General features: G+C 44.3%; 1 protein-coding gene across 1 annotated transcript; it reads left to right on the forward strand.

Moving 5' to 3' along the window:
- Positions 1-3,043: 3,043 nt before the first annotated feature.
- On the forward strand, positions 3,044-19,013 carry LOC147457592 (uncharacterized). The gene is made up of 4 exons (XM_086513341.1): positions 3,044-3,222; positions 18,231-18,474; positions 18,571-18,672; positions 18,774-19,013. The coding sequence occupies exons 1-4, from the start codon at positions 3,044-3,046 to the stop codon at positions 18,816-18,818; spliced, it is 570 nt and encodes a 189-aa protein (XP_086369467.1). The 3' UTR covers positions 18,819-19,013.
- The last annotated feature ends 907 nt before the right edge of the window (positions 19,014-19,920 follow it).

Here is a 19,920-nt window from a genome sequence, read left to right on the forward strand (position 1 = left end):
CCCCCCCCCCGTATGAGCTCTCCATTAAACCTTTCATTCATACCATTACATTGGGGATAATAAGGAGTAGTAAACCTGCGATGCACATGAAGCTTCTCACATAGATAATCCACCAACTCTCCCCTGAAACCTGGACCCTTTTCAGAAATCAACTCCAATGGCATGCCAAATTTGCATCAAATATCTTCATATAAAAATTTGGAAACATCTTTACTCGTGATTTGCTTGACAGCTTTGGCTTCAGCCCACCTGGATAGATAGTCAACAACTATAAGTATGTAACATTTTCATCAATACCCCGCTTTTCAAAAACATCATAAGCCACAATGGTGCCTCTAACTTCCGATTTGAGAACCCTATTTTCCATGCTTTGGCACTCTTACAAGACTTGCACCAATGATGAACATCACGTTGAATGCTTGGCCACACATACCCCTCCTGCAAGACTTTGTGCAAAGTAATCTTTGAAGCAAAGTGACCACCACAAGAACCCTCATGATTTTCCTTTAAAATTCTGTAAATTTTCTCTTTCAAGGCACTTTTCTCATCACAAGATCAGCCCCTTTCATATACAAGACATCACCAAGGAGAACATACCTTTTGGCACGACGAAGGATGGAATACTTCTTTGACTTCTCCAACTTTGATGGAAGCATACTTGTTTGTAGAAACTCTTCTTCCCTCTCTAAATTTTTCCTTCCCAAATAAAGAGGAGAATAAGCCCTTATCACATACAATTGGCCAATTGAAGCTTGTGATGCATCATGTGCTTCTTGATTTTGAGACCTGTCCACATGCCTTAAACTCCAAGCTTCAAAACGCTTAAGAAGATTCTTCACTGGAAAACACATATTTTTCAGCCTTGGATTCTTACTTTGCCACACCCAAAGTACTTGGTTAACCACCAAAAGAGCATCACCTCTTACCCTCACACGATGGATGCCAAGCTCAAGGCAAAGGTTGAGTCCCATCTCCAAAGTAGCATACTCAGCTTCATTGTTGCTTTGTGCCATAAGCTTTATACGCCTTTTAGTCACCAAATCACCTTGAGGATCATAAATTACAACACCTCTTGAAGCTTCACCATGTGATTTCCTGTAAGAACCATCAAAAAACAATAGATAGGCATTGTCTATGTCAAGAGCTTCAATGTGTTGCTTCTTCACCATGTCCTCCTTAATAAGAAGAGGGGTTTCCTTATAAGTAAGAAAATCAGCCAATGTATCCCTTGTGCTCTCCTCAACAAGAAAAGAGAATTGGAATTCCTATAGCTCCACAATCCACTTCATGACCCTGTTTGACAAAGTAGGACTATTCACCAATTGGTGTAGAAGAGTATAACTAGTGAGAAATGTGAATGGTTTGGGGAGCAGATAGTGCATAAACCTTCTACATGCATAAATCACACTCACCATGATGAGTTCCACTTCAATATAGCCTCTTTTGACCTCTAGCTTCACCCTGCTAGCACAATAGATAGGCTTCATATAGTGGGAGTTGTTACCTCTTTGAAGAAACATAGCCCCAATAGCATCCTCACCTACTGATGGGTTCACATAAAACTCCTTATCCCAATTAGGAGCTTGCATAGCAGGAAGAGAACCAAGAACCTCTTTGATGCCTTCAAAAACCTCTTCACATTCATTTGTCCATTGTAGAGGATCCAACCTTGCTACTTGTTGTAGAGGATAAAGAAGTTGAGAGGACAAAGGAATGAACCTTGAAATATACTTCACCTTTTGAATAAATATAACAAGTTGCTTTGTATCCTTAGGTGATGGGAGAAGCACCTTGAAGCCTTCACTTTGTCAGGATCCACTTCAATCCCATTCTCAGAGATCATATGCCCCAAAAACTTTACTCGTGGTTGAGCAAGATGACACTTCTTTGGGTTGAGTTTACCTCCACTTGCTTCAATGCCATCCCAAGATTTTCACAATGATCCTTTCTAGAACTATAAACACAAAAGTCATCAATAAGATCCTTCATAAACTTGCCAAGAAAGGGAGAGAACACCTTATTGACGCACTTTTGGTACCAAGCACAACCATTCATAAGACCAAACGGAAGCTCACAATAACAAAAGCATCCCCATGGTGTGATAAATGTGGTCTTTTTTCTATCTTCCAAAGCCAAGGTGAGTTGAAAATATCCAGAGAATCCATCACATACACTATACCTCTCATGTCTTGAAATAGAATCAAGTATGTCATCTATGAAAGGAAGAGGGTATGGATCTCTCTTTGTGGCTGCGTTTAGGGGCTTAAAATCAACACAAACTCTCCACTTTCCATCTTTCTTGGGTGTGACAACAACAAGACTCACCCATTCTGTAGTGCTCACAAGACATATGAAACCTGCTCTGAGAAGCTTGTCTACCTCTTCTTTTAAAGCATTAAGTTGTACCTATCCCATTATCCTTAGCTTTTGACGTATGGGCTGAGCTCCTTCCTTGATTGGAATGTGTATTTCCTCTCCTTTGAAGCCTCTAATTTCTTCATAAGAAGTGATAAACCAATGGAGAAACTATTGTATCATGTGTAGGTACTCACCCTTTCATGACTAGTCAAGTCGGGAGATAGCATACCTTGTATCAGCTCTTGTTTGATATTAGGTTGAACTTTAGGTTGCATCAGCTCTTCAATTTTCTCATAAGGACTAGAGGTGTTTTCATTCTCCATAAGGCCAAGAAACCTTTGTTTCTCATCATGCCCTTCTTCAACAGCAACGGCAAAGAGGAGTCTACCAGGTACCGCTTGATGTGTTTGACCGAGTGACTTCCGAAAAGCAAGCAGACGAGCCGATAGCTGAAGTGTCAAAAGCGATGAGTTTTTTGGAGAAAGCTGAAGTTTGTTCGACCTCTAGCAGTGCCTTGGATACGGACAGCACATGGGAAATGGTGTCTGCTTTCTCAAGGTATGAGACATATGATATTATGCATGTAGGTGAGATGGTCAAAGAGCAATAGGATGCAAGTGTAGAGCCATTTTGCGATGACCGGGGGGTTGGGCAACCCTCTCTCTTGCCTTGCAATGGTAAGGCCATGTTGACTGAAGAAGAGTGCTTCGATGAAGCTGACTGGGGGTTTGATGAGCCAAGGGTCGATGTAGATGCTGAGTCACATATTTTGGTTGCTAAAGCTATGGCGAGGATACAGGATATGCGAGGCCTTGTGCCTCCTCCAGTGTCGTTTGAGGAGCCTACAGATGAAGATATGACGATGTCTGCTTTGGATGATGTGCGCTCCTTGCCGCACTGTCGAAGCAAGGGACTTGCCAATACACCGTATGCGAGCCACAAACGGCTCCAAGCACACAACAAGCCTAAACTAGCAAGCTCAAGAAAACAAAGGGTGTGTCACTCACCGCTCTACGCTCGCCTTCGTGGTGGATTCCTCGCCGCGATGAAGAAGAAGCTGCAGTCGTGCCGCGCTCAACCGCTTCGCCGCCGTCGTGCCTTCGTAATGCTCGATCGCACACACACTCTCCCTCTCTCTCTCTCTCTCTCTCTCTCTCTCTCTCTCTCTCTCTCTCTCTCACACACACACACACACACAAGGAGGTGAAGAAGAAGAAGAAGATGGAGATGGAGCAAGAGCACTCTTCAATTGCACAAATGAGAGAATGAGTAAAAATTAGGTTTAGTTGGCTTTTATAGGAGCTCACCCCATTCACACTTGGGCGCCCATGCTTAACCAACTAATCCCTTGAATGTCCAAGTTAAAGTGCGCCTCTCATCGGCGATCACTCTACCTTTCCCTATTGGACCGACAAGCCTGGTACCTGACTCTAAATAATACAATGTTTATAGATCATAGGATGTCCGTGTGCCGTGAGGGTTAACATGCCCCCCTTCCTGATGTAGATTCCGTCCTCGGAAGCTATTGAGTTGAAGCTGGTTCGTCGAGGTGGAAGAGCATTTGAGATGAATGTCCTTAGCCTTCTTCAGTCACTGCAAAATCAAACAACATTGGCACAGTAATTGCATTCTCTTAAAAAGCATATGCAGTTTTAGGTAGACACATTGATTGGTAAAAGAATTTCAAACAATTTGTTAGCAATGAACATTAAATTGCAATGTAATCAAATGCATAAACAGATGTAAAGGTAGAAAATTAAACAAGTCCGGGGTCGCTAATTTGACGGTCGAAAAGCACTAGAGATCGAATATTAATACCATGGGTAAGCTTCTTAAATTTCTGTGGTCAATTAAGTTGTTTAATCGCAAGAGCCAAGTATTCATGTTCGAGGGCTGACTAGAGGCTATACCTAGAAAACTTTGTCGTTAAGCTACCATAAAAGGAATTTCTCATGAAATCATCGCCTGTCTGATTACTTTTTCTTTGACCCCCCAAGGTCTTTTCACATTGATTCAATTATGATGTGTGTGCTTATTTTGTATGCCTTGGGTTTTTTGCTTTTCAAGGAAAAGCGCCCACACTGGGAACCTCTAGGGCTCTAGTACCATAGGCTATACATGTGAGTGAAGTACCAAATCAAGCTGAGATTTCTCTTCCAGCGTAAAATTTTACATTGTGGCACTTTGATTTTTAGTTTGTTCATTTTCAACATTTAAATTTTGTAACTTTGGGGGGTCATATAACACTGTTACCCTCCCCAGGCTCATCACATTAGTAAAATCCCTTTATAATACTTAAGCTAAAGGTCAATAGGGTCAAGCCCACTAGAAAGCCCTAGTACATTTCATACAATGCTGCCTAAATCGGATTAAGAACCTAAGTAACCATTGTTTATTAGGAAGGCATTCCCCATGGTATTAAGAGAAGATTTCTAATACCTAGCTTGGTCAAACTAGCTTAGTCGGACTGCTTGATTTTTAAACCTAGACAAGTGATTATGACAAAACATTACATTGAATTAACTGTTTGATACTAAGCCAATGCGCTGAATAGTATGCTACCAATCACAATCACATCAAAGCAGACAATCATAGATGCAAAAAGATAAAGGCAATGCTAATGGACAAGAAACACCTGTTTGTGTTGATGGTCGCGCTTGATTTGAAGGTTCCATGAAGGTCCAAATCCTATCAATAGCAACACGTTCCTGTACACACTAGGAAACAAAAGGAATACCTCCAGGAGGAACATCAGTGGGAAAAGAGAACTTTGCTAATCTCTCAACTCTAAAACAGAAACACTCCTATCGTACTAATCTTACTTACCCTCCATCACTCAAGTGATGAGGATCAAAGGTGTTTTATGGCATAGGTTTCTGTTTCACTGTACCAGATGTGACATGTGTAGGTCTGAGTCAATGTTTTGACTTTTAATGTGCATACTCGTTTGCTAATTGCTCTTGCTCTTTTTTTTCTTTTTTTTTTGAGTATAAAGCTTTATATGTACATTCCCTAAGATTGGAATTGAGAGGTCAGGGAAAAAGGTTGAGAGGGAAACAAATGAATGATGGATGTCAGCAAACACTCCCCCCTTCCTTGGGTAGATCATACCGTTTGAAATGAGCTTGTCACCCTTTGAAACCAATTGTTCCAGTTGGTAATAGGTGAGGATTTTTGCCAGTAGTTTTCTATTACCCTAGGTGCCTCATCAAGCTGCAAGGGTGGTAAGGTACTCTCCCAGGATTGAACTTGAAGTGGTTCATTAGGTGATTCTTGAACACTGGGAGGTGTGGATTCTTTTGTAGCTTCATGGAGGTCCACTACTATAGATGGAGGCGGTGTAGAAGCCTTTACCTCTATGGATGTATTACATGAGGAGCTAAAAGCTTCATGGGACTCCCCCCTTCCTGAGCTAGGTGGAACAAATCGTTCTTTCTTTGGTACCCAAACTAACTCGAGAGCGGGTGTGTAGCATTCTGTGATTTTTTTCTTTCCACGATCATTGATTCGTTTTGGAGCTACGGGATTGGGCTCACTTGGGTCAGGTGATAGGTAAGAGTACAATCTACGTTTTGGCACCCAGATTTGATCATTTCCTTGATAGTAGCCTTGGGCTTCCAATAGTCGTTTAGGGATCCATCGCAACATTTTCTTACTTTTCTTGGAGCGAGTGGTACATTTCTTACAAGGCTTCTGTTTTTTAGCACTAGCTATGGTCACTAAAGAAGCTTTAGGGACCCACTTGTATGTTTTCTTCGTTACATTAGGATGAGTCTTGTCAGAAGCGATATGCATTGCTTGTAGCATATTTAAGGGTATAGGCATTTCATCCCCCTCAGGTGTTACCCAGGTCGTCCCCCTATTTCCCCAAGTGTCTATGGTTGATGCTAGGTGGACCCAATCCACATTGTCCGACTCAGTCATACCCAGTAACACATCCATGTAAGGAGAATCTTGGCCAATGTCTGTATCCTTCTTACAAGTGTAACAATATTGTAGTGGGGCCGAGTGAACTGTGGTGTCAGAGCGATGATCAATAATGGTTTTACTCCCTAAGGGGTGTACCTTACCAGTCACCAAATCCACTCTAAGGACAGAGTCTTGGAATTGCAAATAGACATGATTTTTAGACCAATCGTGAACCATTTGTGCTTTCCTCATGAATGGTCGTCCTAAAATCATTTCATATGACATAAGGTGTTTAGAGAAATCCATTACAATGAACGTATGTCGTACCTTGTGTCCTAGAACTTTGATCTTAAGATCCTTGAGCATCCCCATAGGTTTGGCTATGGTACCATTTGCCATCTTTACCACAATGTTAGTAACACTGAGGCGGGGTTTTCCCATGGATTCCCAACAATCTTTTGTAACGATGCTAACTCCTGCACCACCATCAAGAATTCCCTTTATAGTTAATCCCTTGGTAGTGATGGGTAGGGTCGCATTAGACTCGTCGCCTTCAAAATACTGCCCTAATTCGTTAATGGGTACCTCAATCACAGACTCGTGTCCATCTAAGTCAAGTGATTGCACATGATTTTCCTCATCAATCATAATCGAGTCATGCCTATTTGGTTGCGCAAACTGCGGTAATCCTGTTCGTAGCTCTCCGTTAAGGAATGCTCGAAGTGCAAGGAATAACTCAGGATCTCCATACAGCTTTGCTATGATCGTGGTTCGGACCTCAGAAGACATGAAGTCCACTAGTTTGGCAACATTCATTGGTGTTTTGCAGGGTGTAGGTCCTTCACTAGGAACTGGTGAGGATGGAATCTCATATTCCTCAATGGGATCAGGTATTCCTTCGTTAAACATCCTTTCCAACAAGAAGGGTGTATGCTCACTTTCTGATGTCCCGTCCTCACTCCCTTCTTGGATGATACTAGATATGGCTAACGGTCTATGGTTCATGTGGGGTGGATGAACTTGCGTGGGAAACACTGTGTCATGAATTTTGACCTGCATGGGTTCTGGTTCTAGTTTCCTTTGAGTCTCCTCCACTAAACCTCTTAGATGTTTCACCTGCTCAATCTCGTCTACTGGGTTTGGGTACGTCCCAATCTTCTTTTTACGATTCTTCCCTTTTTGCCCCTGCGGTTTATCTTGGGGGTCTTGGATTGGATTTGGAAACATTTGTGGTGTTTTCAGAGGCTCTTTATGGTTTTCTCTCATTCGGTTTTCATTTGGTTCCATGTTACGGTTTTCTTTGTCGGTCTTTCCCTTTGTGGCATTGGTTCTAGTCTCCATTGTCTCGACTGAATCTGAATCATCCTCGAGGTCATTCATATACACGGGGTCATCTCCTGTTCCTATGTTTGTTTTGGAACTTGGCTTTGAATTTTCCGTATTCTGCGACTTCTTCCTTCGTGTCTTCTTTTTCTTTGCTTGGATAATTGACGCGGTATCTCTCTCTTCGAGGATATGGCCTGGCCCTTGAAGCATGGACCGTGTAATCGCATAAGCGGGTGCAACGGGTGGTATTGGCGATGTCACACTAGCAATTTCGACCAAATTTAGGGGTGTGATTTTAGGCGCATTTGGGTTATAGGGGCATTGGGCAATCAAGTGATCTATGCCACAACGATTACATGTGAGTATTGGCATTGCAGACGTGCTCCCTTGATTCATTTGCATCTGTGCAGCATTCTTTTGCAGCCTAATAGGGCACTCCGCTACTCGATGTGGTCCACCACACTCGTAGCATTGAAGAGGTGGCCTCCTAGCCTGGGTGTTGATATTTTGACCTCTGGATGCGAGAGCAGCAGCTTGATAAACCGGCTTGACTTGTCCCCAACAATCTTCCATGTAGTATATAGGACACTCTTCCAATGTATCAAGTCCGTAGGCAATACTAGTGTCTATTTCCTCCTCACAGCCATCTGCATAAGCATTTGATGGCTCGCAACCCACTTGGTTCATAGGGGCGACTCTTGGATGCGGGGGCTGCGGTCCTAGCACAGGAGGTGGTAACGGTGTAGCTTGTACAACATTTTGAGATCTAGGGACCATGTGTTGCGGTAGTTGCTCAACAGGTGGAGTAGGCATCAATACAGGAGCTCGAGGCGCATCCGTCCAGGCTACAGGTGGTCTATTTGCCATCATACGTTTGATCATTAAACAATCCTTAGCTTGGTGACCATACCTACCACATGCGTTGCAAGTTCCATTAAATTTTACTCTAAACGTAGGGCACTCACTAGTGCTATGTGGACCTAAGCAAATGGAACACCATTGTTGCTCCCTTCTTGGATACATGTGACTATTTTGAGGGGGTCGATTATCCTTAAGAGACTCTTGGATTGCCTTGGTGAGGTCTGTCAAGAATGTCTCAAATACCTTTGGCTCATTGGCAATGGGCTTTGCAGTCATGGGTTCATACTCAATGGCTTGTGAGCTAGTGGATCTCGTGTCAGTAGACACCCTCATGCCTGCTATCATCAAGTTGTCCTCTAATTGGATTGCATTGGCAGTGACATCTTCCCAGGTTGTGATACCTCTAATCACTAGTCCATTATAGATTCCTTCATTCCTCAACCCTCGAATGAATCGATCAAGCAGTTGGTTATTGTTGAAGCGCTCATTTACAGGGCAACGAGAGTTTAAGTGCTTTAGACGACTAATGAAGTCCCTTACTGACTCTCCTTCCTTACGTTTGGCCTTCTGTAGCTGAGATGCTACACCCCAAAGCACACCTTCTCGTATGTACTCCTTTAGAAACAACCTTCGAAGGGTAGGGTAGATTGTTTTCTCGTCCACCCTTAGGGTTCTATACCAATCTCCAGCCTTCCCACTTAATGTCAAGCTTAAGGCATTGCACTTATGTAGTTCGTTGCGTTCCCCTAAGGAATCACATACTTGTTCAAACACTTCAATGTGTTTCCTAGCATCTTCGTCCCCATTGAATTTTTGCGTGAGTTTGGCAATTTGTACTGCCTTACTTCTAGGCTCTCTATCAGATGCATGACGCATATTTTCCGCGATAGATCGACCTATGGTTTGAGCAAACGCTGCCAAGTCACCTATGTGAGGAGGCAGGGCCGGTGGAGGTACTCTTGGAATCATATGTGGGAGAGGAACGGGTACCGGTCTTGGCATATGTGTAGATGATGCAGGATATGGAACATAACCGGGCATAGGTCCACTCGGATAAGAGCTAGGGAGCGGCACTCGAGGAGCATAAGCAAGTGGTACAATTGGAGGTGTGGGGGCCATGTGTGCATAAGGGGCTAGAGGCACATATGGTCGAGGCCCCATATTAGGTACTACGACACTAGGTAGTGGCACTGCGCTAACCGTAGATGTCATCGGTACATTCTCTGTCAGGCTTATCCCTGGAGTGAGCACTATGTTTTCCTTGATAGAGGGTTGAGCCAAGTTAGGGAAGCTAAAGTTTTCGCTCGGAGGCTCAGATTGCATAGAGACCCCAGCTGAAATGACGTAAGATGGGTCCATGGGACTCATTAGAGGAGTCTCCATTTGTGATAGAGTAGGCTGTTGAGCCTTGCTCGTATCCAGAAATCTCATGGGGCCAGTTGAGAGTATATTTACCCCTCGGTTTTGCCTTTCTGATTGAATAATGCCATGGATAACATTACAGATCATTTTCTGTTGATCTTCGATGCTCGTGGCACTAGAAGTGGATTGTACAATCTCTATCCATCCTACATGGTAGGCGTGGCCAGAGTGTAGATCCGTCAACACCTCAGTGTGGAGGTCATATGTCCAATGATCATTAATGAACAATCCTTCTAGAGTCGACGTGTTAATGGTTTCTTGTGAGGTAGAAGCAATGTTGCTCCCCGTGGTTTTACTTGTCACCAACGGTACTCTAGAGGGAACTTCTGAAGGAGGCAGCTCAACAGGGCCTTCTTGGTAAGAAGTTGGTAGGATATCCACATGGACACTCTTTGGGGGTGTGGGGTCCACGTGCGATGTGAAAGGAGATTCCACTTCCCCACCCCCTTCGCGTGCTTCATCTGCATCAGGTTCCGAGCGAGTAGCTCTACCTAATGTTTCCATGAAACGGCTAAACATACTAGTACTAGGCTGTGGAGCTTCGGGAGGTGCATGGCCTTCTCTCTCAGTGTTTTGGGTAGGGTATGCTTCCATGATTTCTGAGTCGGAGGAGGAATCACTAGCGGCTATTTTAGGGCCTTGGGTGGTGCTACCTTGTGTCCCCGCTGAGGGTCTAGAGCTTATCGTGGATGGGTAATGGGTGTCCGTATGAACAGAGGCACCCTCAATATGCTCGTGTTCTAGCACCCGCCCAGAGCGTAAGTGCATGTGCTTTTGATACCCTAAGGTGTCAAAAAGCTGCTCTATGAGGCCTTGTGACTAGTTTTTAGCGTGTTTTTTGTTTGTTTTTTTCGCTAGATTTTTTTTAGAGCGTGTCGTGGAATGGGCCGTGTGATAGCTCGAAACGAGCGTATCAGTCAGAGGGTCATGCCGTGCTTTACAGCCCTCCGTTTGGTCACTCTATGCCCTCGGAATCCCTAAAACTGTCAATTTCCAGTAGGGAACTAGGCCCAAACTAGAAAGTCTAAGGGTGCAAGTGGGAAGAGAAAGGAGGAGAGTGGAGGACTTGTCCCACATGCTCTCATTCTCTCTTGAGGGAGTAGGGTATATATATAAGAGTGAGTCTAGTATATATCATAAGACTGAGGACTGAGGCCTGGGCCTGGGCCTGGGCCTGGGCAAATGATACCGATCCCGATCTATCTTTTATACAAACCAACCCCTTCCGTTTTAAGATTCACGTTTTTTATTTTCGAAAAACGCGGAAAATGCAGAAATTGCAGGAAAAAAATGCAGAAATTGCAGGAACAAATGCAGAAAAAACGCGAAAATTGACAGAAATGCGGAAAATTACAGAAATTGAAAACGCGCAGAAATTGCAGAAATTGAAAAAACGCAGACAATAGCAGAAATTAAAACTTGACAGCAATTGCAAAAAACGCAAAAACAGAAACCTTCCACACACTCCTTCCCTGCCTTTCCTATGATAGAAATTGCACCACAAGGAAGCGTAAAGTGCTAACCGAGCTTAGTGTAAGGCATATCCCCGACAGCGGCGCCAAAAATGTGCGCTCCTTGCCGCACTGTCGAAGCAAGGGACTTGCCAATACACCGTGTGCGAGCCACAAATGGCTCCAAGCACACAACAAGTCTAAACTAGTAAGCTCAAGAAAACAAAGGGTGTGTCACTCACCGCTCTACGCTCGCCTTCGTGGTGGATTCCTCGCCGCGATGAAGAAGAAGCTGCAGTCGTGCCGCGCTCAACCGCTTCGCCGCCGTCGTGCCTTCGTAATGCTCGATCGCACACACACTCTCCCTCTCTCTCTCTCTCTCACACACACACACACACAAGGAGGTGAAGAAGAAGAAGAAGATGGAGATGGAGCAAGAGCACTCTTCAATTGCACAAATGAGAGAATGAGTAAAAATTAGGTTTAGTTGGCTTTTATAGGAGCTCACCCCATTCACACTTGGGCGCCCATGCTTAACCAACTAATCCCTTGAATGTCCAAGTTAAAGTGCGCCTCTCATCGGCGATCACTCTACCTTTCCCTATTGGACCGACAAGCCCGGTACCTGACTCTAAATAATACAATGTTTATAGATCATAGGATGTCCGTGTGCCGTGAGGGTTAACACTACAAGAGGCTCTTCACATTAGCGACGCTCACACAGCGACGCTCAAAAAAAAATTTCCCGGCGTCGCTATGAGCGTCGCTATAAGCGTCGCTATGAGCGTCGCAAATTTCTTTGTAAATTTGCGACGCTCATAGCGACGCTCATAGCGACGCTCATAGCGACGCCAGCTGGGGTAAAAAAAATAACCGAGCGCGCCCAAAAACTCAGATCTCAGATCTGAGTTTTTCGGCGCCCTCAAGCAAAGAGCAGGTAACGCTCTCCCTCACTCTCTCTCTCTCTCTCTCTCTCTCTCTCTTTTTCTTTTACACACACACACACACACACACACACGCACGAGGAGAAGAAGGAGAGACAGGTATGCTCCTTCCCTCTCCTCATTCTCATGTTCCCTTCCTTTCTTTCTCTCTCCCTCGCTCTCTCTCTCACACACACACACATACACACACACATATAGTGTTTTTGAGAGAGAGAGAGAGAGAGAGAGAGAGAGAGTGCAAAAACGCACACACATACATAAACAAAGAATGCACACACACATTGAGAGAGAAAAAGAGAGAGAGAGCATGCATAAACAAAAAACGCACGCATTGAGAGAGGAAAAGAGAGAGAGAACATGCATAAACAAAAAACGCACACATTGAGAGAGGAAAAGAGAAAGAAAACATGCATACGATCCAAAAAAACGCACACACATTGAAAGAGAAAGAAAGAGAAACTAAGGGAGCGTCGTAGGAAACTAATTAAAATTAAAAGACCTAAAGATCTAACCGACAAGGAGTTGAACTGAAGACCTATTATTCAAGAGAGAAATGGCATAATCAATCTATCATACTTGGCATGGGTGATAGAAAGGTTATACCATTTATCTCTTTTTATTGGCACACACATCCACACACGCGCACACACACAGGAAGAAGAGAGTTATAACGTCGTAGGAAACTATTTTAAAAAACGTTAAAGATTAGGTTATATGTAGACTTACATTAAATTAGATTTAGGTTTATTTTTAACTAGATTTACATTTATTTAAGCTAGATTTAGATTTATGTTATATTAGATTAGATGCGGGTCTCCATAGACTGCGATGCCTGCATGAAGCGGGTGAAGAAAGCCCTCAATGGAATATAGGGTATTGCTGCCTTCTCTCATAGTGGGCTCCGTCGATCCAAAAGTACTGGTGAAATGTCTTCAGAAGATAGGGAAGAAGGTGGATCTTCAGGGCGGCAAGAGTCACTACATCCCCGACACAATGACCATCTAGACAACCTCTAGTCATTAGACTTACGTTAAATTAGATTTAGCTTTATTTTTAGTTAGATTTACGTTTATTTAGATTTACGCTTATTTACGTTAGATCGAGTCCACGCAAGAATTACTTACGGTTTAGGGTTTAGAGTTAGACGAACAGTGAAAAGATCTACTGTGAAAAGATGTTAAGATGAAGTGAAGTGCTACAGCTAGAGAAGAGGCAAAGGGATTTTGTCCACTACATGCAGTATCATGTAGACGTGGGTGTCTAGATTTCTTGTACCCACAAATATAGGTATTGACCAATAAAGACGAGATTATAACCCGGTGGTTCTGATCTCCGTGCACCTCTAGACCGAGGTGTGCGGGGATTGGACATGACTAGAGAATGTGAGGTAAAGAGAGAGAGAGAGAGAGAGAGAGAGAGAGAGATAAGACGAAGAATGCCAATAGAATATTAAATTTGTTGTCTAGGTTATAAGTTTTTTATCCTCATTATGAGTAGCGACGAGGATGTGGGACCGTCCAACCGAAACACCTATCTCTCAACGAGGGTCTTATGTCCTTGTAATCAATGCAAGCATGCTGTGCGACGGACAAGACGTGTTTCTTTGCAGCACGTTCGTGAATTTGGCGAGTTCGATCCATCTATTATAGATCAAGTTGTTGCCAATTATAACTCGTCGGACTCTGACGCTGGCCAACAAGCAGCAATCTTGCAACCCAATAGACGTATTCGCAGGCGCTTTGGTCAAGCAGCATATGTGAGGCCACAAGATGTAGCCTCTGACAGCTCGGGGGATGATCATGCAGAGCACATTCCCAACGAGGCAATGTTTGAGCCCGAGATTGTATCATATTTTTATGTTGTGTAGATTGCTGAAAGAGCACATTCTACCAGCTGACAATGTGATGCCAGATTCCCGAGATGAAGCAAGAAAGATTTTGCGAAACTTGGGGATGGATTACAATTCTATCCACGCTTGTCCTAATGACTGCATTCTTTTCAGAGGGGAATACACAGACATGGAGAAGTGTCCGAAATGTGATTCCGAAAGATATCGAGTAGATCTCCACGGGACAAAAATTCCACAAAAGGTTTTGCGACATTTTCCTTTGCTTCCTCGCATCAAGCATTTCTTCGAATGTAAGTCCATGGCCGCCCTAGCATCATGGCATGAGGAGAATAAATCTTCGGATGGTGTGCTACGAATTCCTGCAGATTGCGCAGCCTGGAAACATATAGATGGAACATGGTCGGATTTTGCCAGGGAAGCTCGAAATTTGCGCTTAGGCCTGGCTATGGATGGCGTAAATCCATTTGGTCAAAGATCAACATCTTACAGTGTATGGCCCGTTGTCATCGTCAACTACAACATTCCCCCGTGGTTGACTACGAAGAAGGGGCACCTATGGCTAAGCTTGATTGTGCCAGGGCGATATAAAGTGGGGAATATGGATGTGTATCTTCGTCCACTATTGGAAGAGCTACAACAATTGTGGATTGGCATAGAGGTGGTGGATATGAGCCGACACACAGGACGACGGAATGCTTTGATCAGAGGTATTCTAATGTGGACCATGCATGACTATCCCGGGCTAACAGAATGCTCAGGTGATCTATTGACACTCCTCTCTCAGACACTGTAAATCTGGTTTTTCCCCATAGTTGATCTATTATCATGTGTATACATGCAGGGCTTCAAACAAGCGGATACAGAGCATGTGTCACATGTGGACCTAGACTGAATGCACGTAGGGCACCCTCACTGAAGAAGCAAATCTACGAAGGTCATCAAGCGTATCTTCCGGAGAATCATGTGTTACGCGACGGCTTTTTGGGAAGAGAGCCACCAAGGATGTCTGCACAAGCATGGTTAGAGCAGAAGGAGATGTGCGATGACGGATTGCCTCCAGGGATGAAGAGACTATCTCTATGGTACGAGTTACCATACTGGCCTCGACTCGTGATCAATCACTTGCTCGATCCAATGCACATATTCAAGAATGTGGGTAATCTACTATGGGACCATTTGACCGGCAAGAAAGATACTTTGGGAGCCAGAGTTGACCTTAGAAATGTGGATCGTATGGAGCAATATTGGCCGCAAACAGCGTCTGATGGATCGATAAAACTTCCTAAAGCACCATGGATTTTCACAGGAGCCCAAGAACGCAAAGTAAAAGAGGCCATTCGATCTTTGCGGACCCCCACTGGCGTAATGCACTCGCTCCGAACGTGTTTTACTAAAGAAGGAAAGCTTACCGGTTTGAAGTCACACGATTGGCATAAAATGTGTCAGGTACGTTCATAGTGGACTTTAATATCATTGCATAAAATGTGGACTTTAATATCATTGCTGCACATACTTTACAGTTTATTTTACCGGTTGCCATTGAGGGATGTTTGTCTCTCGACATCCGTAACACAATCTACAAACTTGCAAAGCTGGTGCAATGGATCTCACAAAAGGAGATCGACGTAGACTCCATACCATTCGCCAAACTAAATGCTGCGGAGCTTGTGTGCATGTTTGAGAAACATTTTCCTACTACAATGCTAACCATTCAGGTGCATCTTCTTATTCACATAGTTGATGAGGTGGAAATAGCTGGCACAGTTCATTCCAGATGGATGTTCTTCTTAGAGCGTTTCATGAAAACGCTTAAGGGATATGTGCGTCAAAAGGCACGTCCGGAGGGTAGCATGGCAGAAGGTTGGTTGGTATCAGAGTCCCTAGTGTACATTGGAGAGTGGCTAGACGGATTTGATAAATCCCGGGACACGCTATGGCGAACCATAGATGATGAGCGCATATCTGGGATTGTCATGTGCAATCTCGGTGTTGAGAAGAAGATGACGGAAGATCTAGAGGCTAAAATCAACCGATTTTGCATGCTTCACAATCCAGTGATGCAAAAGTGGATTTCACAATATGAGGATGCAAAGCAAGAGCGACAAAGGGCACGAATCGAGTGGAGACGGGGAAGACGACCACCGATGCACTATCCAGCGGTTCTGGAGAGCCTACCAACCTTCATGAGCTTAAGATGGTTGCACAACCAATTGAAAAGCGCACAACAATGCGGTGACGAAGTGACTGAAGAAGAGTGGGAGTACTCTCGGGGTTGCGCGACCAAGGTAAGTTTGCAATGTACGACTAGCAAGTGACTTTATTTATAAACGTTTGAACGGCCACTCATAATCTTTGTTCGTTGTAGTATAAGTCATACACAGCAGCATGGTGTAAAGGTCGACATTTTAGGGTGGAACGAATCGACAAAAAGCGTTTTACTCAAGATTGTGGAATCATGGCAAAATTTGAACAGTCTAGTCGACGACGTTCCTCTGATGCAGATCCCGTGGTGGCGGAACTCACTTACTTCGGCACGTTGCAAGAGATTTTGAGGATCGATTACAGAGGATTTTTTGTCGACTTGTTCGACGTGCAATGGTTCAAGATAATCATGGAGGGTCGAAACGCTACTGTGCGTAGAGGAGAGTCTGGTTTTCTTGAGGTGGATTCTACTAAGAAATGGACTGACCTAAGAGACACTTTCGTACTACCCGAGCATTGTGAACAAGTAAGTATATAAATAGTTAACATCCCCCTTTTACAAGTTATGTGCTTGAAAGCTCTCATGTAAGTTATGTGGCTTTGGCAGGTAGTATTTCATCCTACAAAGTCTACATCAAACTGGTGGTACGTCATAGAGTTAGCCCCTCGTAGTGCAAGGACGTATGAAGGCTACCATGTGCCAATCACAACGACATCAATGGAGGAGATCAGAGAAGATGCTCAATCAGAAGCCGCTGCGGTGGTGCCAGACGAGCATCAAGATGCTACTGCTCTATATGGGGTGCATGCAGAGGAGCTACAAAATGAAACAGAGGATATGTGTTTAAACGGAGAGCTCTATATAGATATAGGAAGTTATGCTGAGTTATGCGAGGATGAGAGAGAGATCTCTTAAAGCCACAAATATTGTATTTGAACAATTTTGCTCCGTGCTGTAAAAGCTCTAGCTCTCTAAGTAGCTTCCATGGTGTGTAACGCTCTTTTCTACTCGCGCTCACATCTTTTGATTGAAAATTCTGAGTTTTCGACTTGCCTCTTCTACCACTCGATTCATTGCGTCATTGTATTTATATGCGTCATTACGTCATTGTATTTAATGGTCTTTGCGTCATTGTCTACTCTATTCATTCAATATTAAGTTTAAATATTCGTGTGTTTAATGCAGGTATGGATGATGAGGAGTTTCTTTCTTCTTTGTCACCGCAGCAGAGACAGTGGTACGTGGAGCGTCATCGCTCTGGCGCATCATCGCGCGTTCCTACACCATCCGCATCTCCCTCTCTTTCGGAGCATTCGGCGCGCTCCGAAGCTTCGGCGTCGACGAGACGAGCGTCACACTCTTCTAGACACCGGCGCTCTAGTGGTGGCGGTGGCGGTTGTTGTGGGGATTCCGCCACCGATGCCTCCACACCGCCTCGTGTTCGACGAGGCTCTTTACCCTCCCCTTCTTTGCCCGCCCCCACACCAGCCACAGCATCGCCGTCTACGCCAGGTTTTGCACGGCTGACTGTTCCTAGAAGCTACACACCTCTACCTACTCCGCCAGGAGCCACCCCACTCGACACTCCTCGCTTCCGGGGCCCAGACGCCGGTGGAGACACCTCGTCCGTACCCCATCGACACGCCACTAGAGACCCCTGCCGGACAACCAGGTTCACGCGTCACCGCCAGAGGGCTTGCCTTACTCCGTCGACATCAGCGGCGGCATCATCATGGATGATGACGGCAAGAAGGTGATCTCGCGCATGCGTGGTCTTTGCTCTCAGCTGTTTAGACACTATATACTAAACAAATGGAGTGAAGTACCAAGTGATTTAAAAAACAGAGTCATCAGCATACTTCATGATGAGTTTCCCGTTCCAACACGGGATCAGCGCTTCAATGAAGACCTGATGAAGATTCGAATGCGCGAATACTGCAAACACAAGCGTTCCGAAGTGCAAAAGCAATCAAGAATGGGTGGAATAGGCCAGATTGGCTGGCCAAAGAAGATTGGAAGAATGCGAAGAAAGCAGCGCGCGAGAATCCCGACAAGTGGAAGCAACAAAAGGATGCAGCCAGAGCGCGAGTAGAGGCAGGGAGCTCGCACCACTTGGGGAGCGGTGGATGGGCATCATTTGAGGCCGATTTTGTAAGTCTTTTCACATTGCTCTTTATGCATGTTCGATAGTTTAGGTTTATGAGTTTTTTAGTTCTAACATAATGAAATCTTTGTATGTTTTGACAGTGGTCGATGACAGGACGTGATCCCACACCGTACGAGCGCGAGTACGCAGGCAGGAAGGGCTTAAACGCCCTGATGGACATTCTCAGTTCTCGCAGCGGCATGGTTAGTATTAGGGTTTACTCTTTTTTATTTTTTGTATTGTTTTATAATTGTCGTTATATGTTTATACTTACTGAAAACTGTCTTATTGTCTTTTTTTGCAGAATCCGACAGATACGCCGCTTGGACGCGATGAGACGTCTGATTAGACGACGTCAGTTTAGCCGTATCTAGATAGCATTAGTTTAGGGTTTCTCATAGCTTATGTATCATGAGACGGATTTTATACGTCTTTTTGAACCATGTATATTATTACATTTGTCACCGCAATTCCTTTTGCCAATCAATTCTTTATGCCTATGATGTTGTACAATTGTCATTATTACATTTGCCAATCAATTCAGTTTGTCTATGATGTGTACAATTGTCAATTTTGCAAACAATGCGTCTTGTGGGTGACTATTTTGGGTCTATTATTTACCTTTGCACTTTTTTTAAAAAGTGAATCAAGTACAATATGGTTGATGGGTGGCAGGCATTCAATGCCCTGCCACCAAAAAAATATTCTCTCAGGCGTCGCTATATGCGTCGCTATTTATGGCTCTGTAGCGTCGCTATATACGTCGCTATACTCTTCTGTGAGAGCGTCGCTATAAGCGTCGCTATAGGCGTCGCTATGAGCGTCGCTATATAGCGACGCTCATAGCGACGCCTATAGCGACGCTTATAACGACGCATATAGCGACGCTCTCGTAGCGACGCTTTTAGCGACGCTTATAGCGACGCCGGGGGTTATAAAAACCCAGTGTATTTCCGTCGCTAAGAGCGTCACAAGAGTACATAACCTCTTGTAGTGTAACAGATGATCAGTTGCCATAGGTTGGTGCCATGCTGTTAATGGATATGCTGATGAAAGTTTCTATGCAAGCGCATCTATGCCGATTTCTATAGAGTATCTTTTTTGAAGATAATCATGCTATGGCGAGCTCTCTAGCCGATCGCTGGAAGACATATGATGCAGATGCTTTGCAGTGTGTGCGAGCTTATTTGGAGAGGGAAGCCGACTTATGGATCCAGGTTGTTCAAGGTTTATGGTGTGGAAAGCTACAGGAGTGGTCGGCTTACAGGTTTACAAGAGCAAAACGGGGTTTTCTTGCATGTGCTTTACAGACGGATGGTGATGCTCAAAACCATATTTTTGATCCAGGAGGAATGACAATCATGCTTGGGAGAGCCTATGGCTTTCCATTTGACCTAGGCGGGTTCTACAGCTGATGAAGTCTCTCTCGGTATCTATCTACTGCTTATGTA

This window comes from Adiantum capillus-veneris, chromosome 5 (assembly GCF_014529385.1).
Source record: "Adiantum capillus-veneris isolate H3 chromosome 5, ASM1452938v2, whole genome shotgun sequence".
Taxonomy (NCBI): Eukaryota; Viridiplantae; Streptophyta; class Polypodiopsida; order Polypodiales; family Pteridaceae; genus Adiantum; species Adiantum capillus-veneris.

Bases quoted from the DNA above. Each gene is read 5' to 3' on its own strand.
- LOC147457592 (XM_086513341.1), top strand. From the start codon at position 3,044: ATGTTGACTGAAGAAGAGTGCTTCGATGAAGCTGACTGGGGGTTTGAT. The intron at 18,475-18,570 runs GTAAGTCTTTTC...ATGTTTTGACAG, and splicing joins CATCATTTGAGGCCGATTTT to TGGTCGATGACAGGACGTGA. The intron at 18,673-18,773 runs GTTAGTATTAGG...CTTTTTTTGCAG, and splicing joins TCAGTTCTCGCAGCGGCATG to AATCCGACAGATACGCCGCT.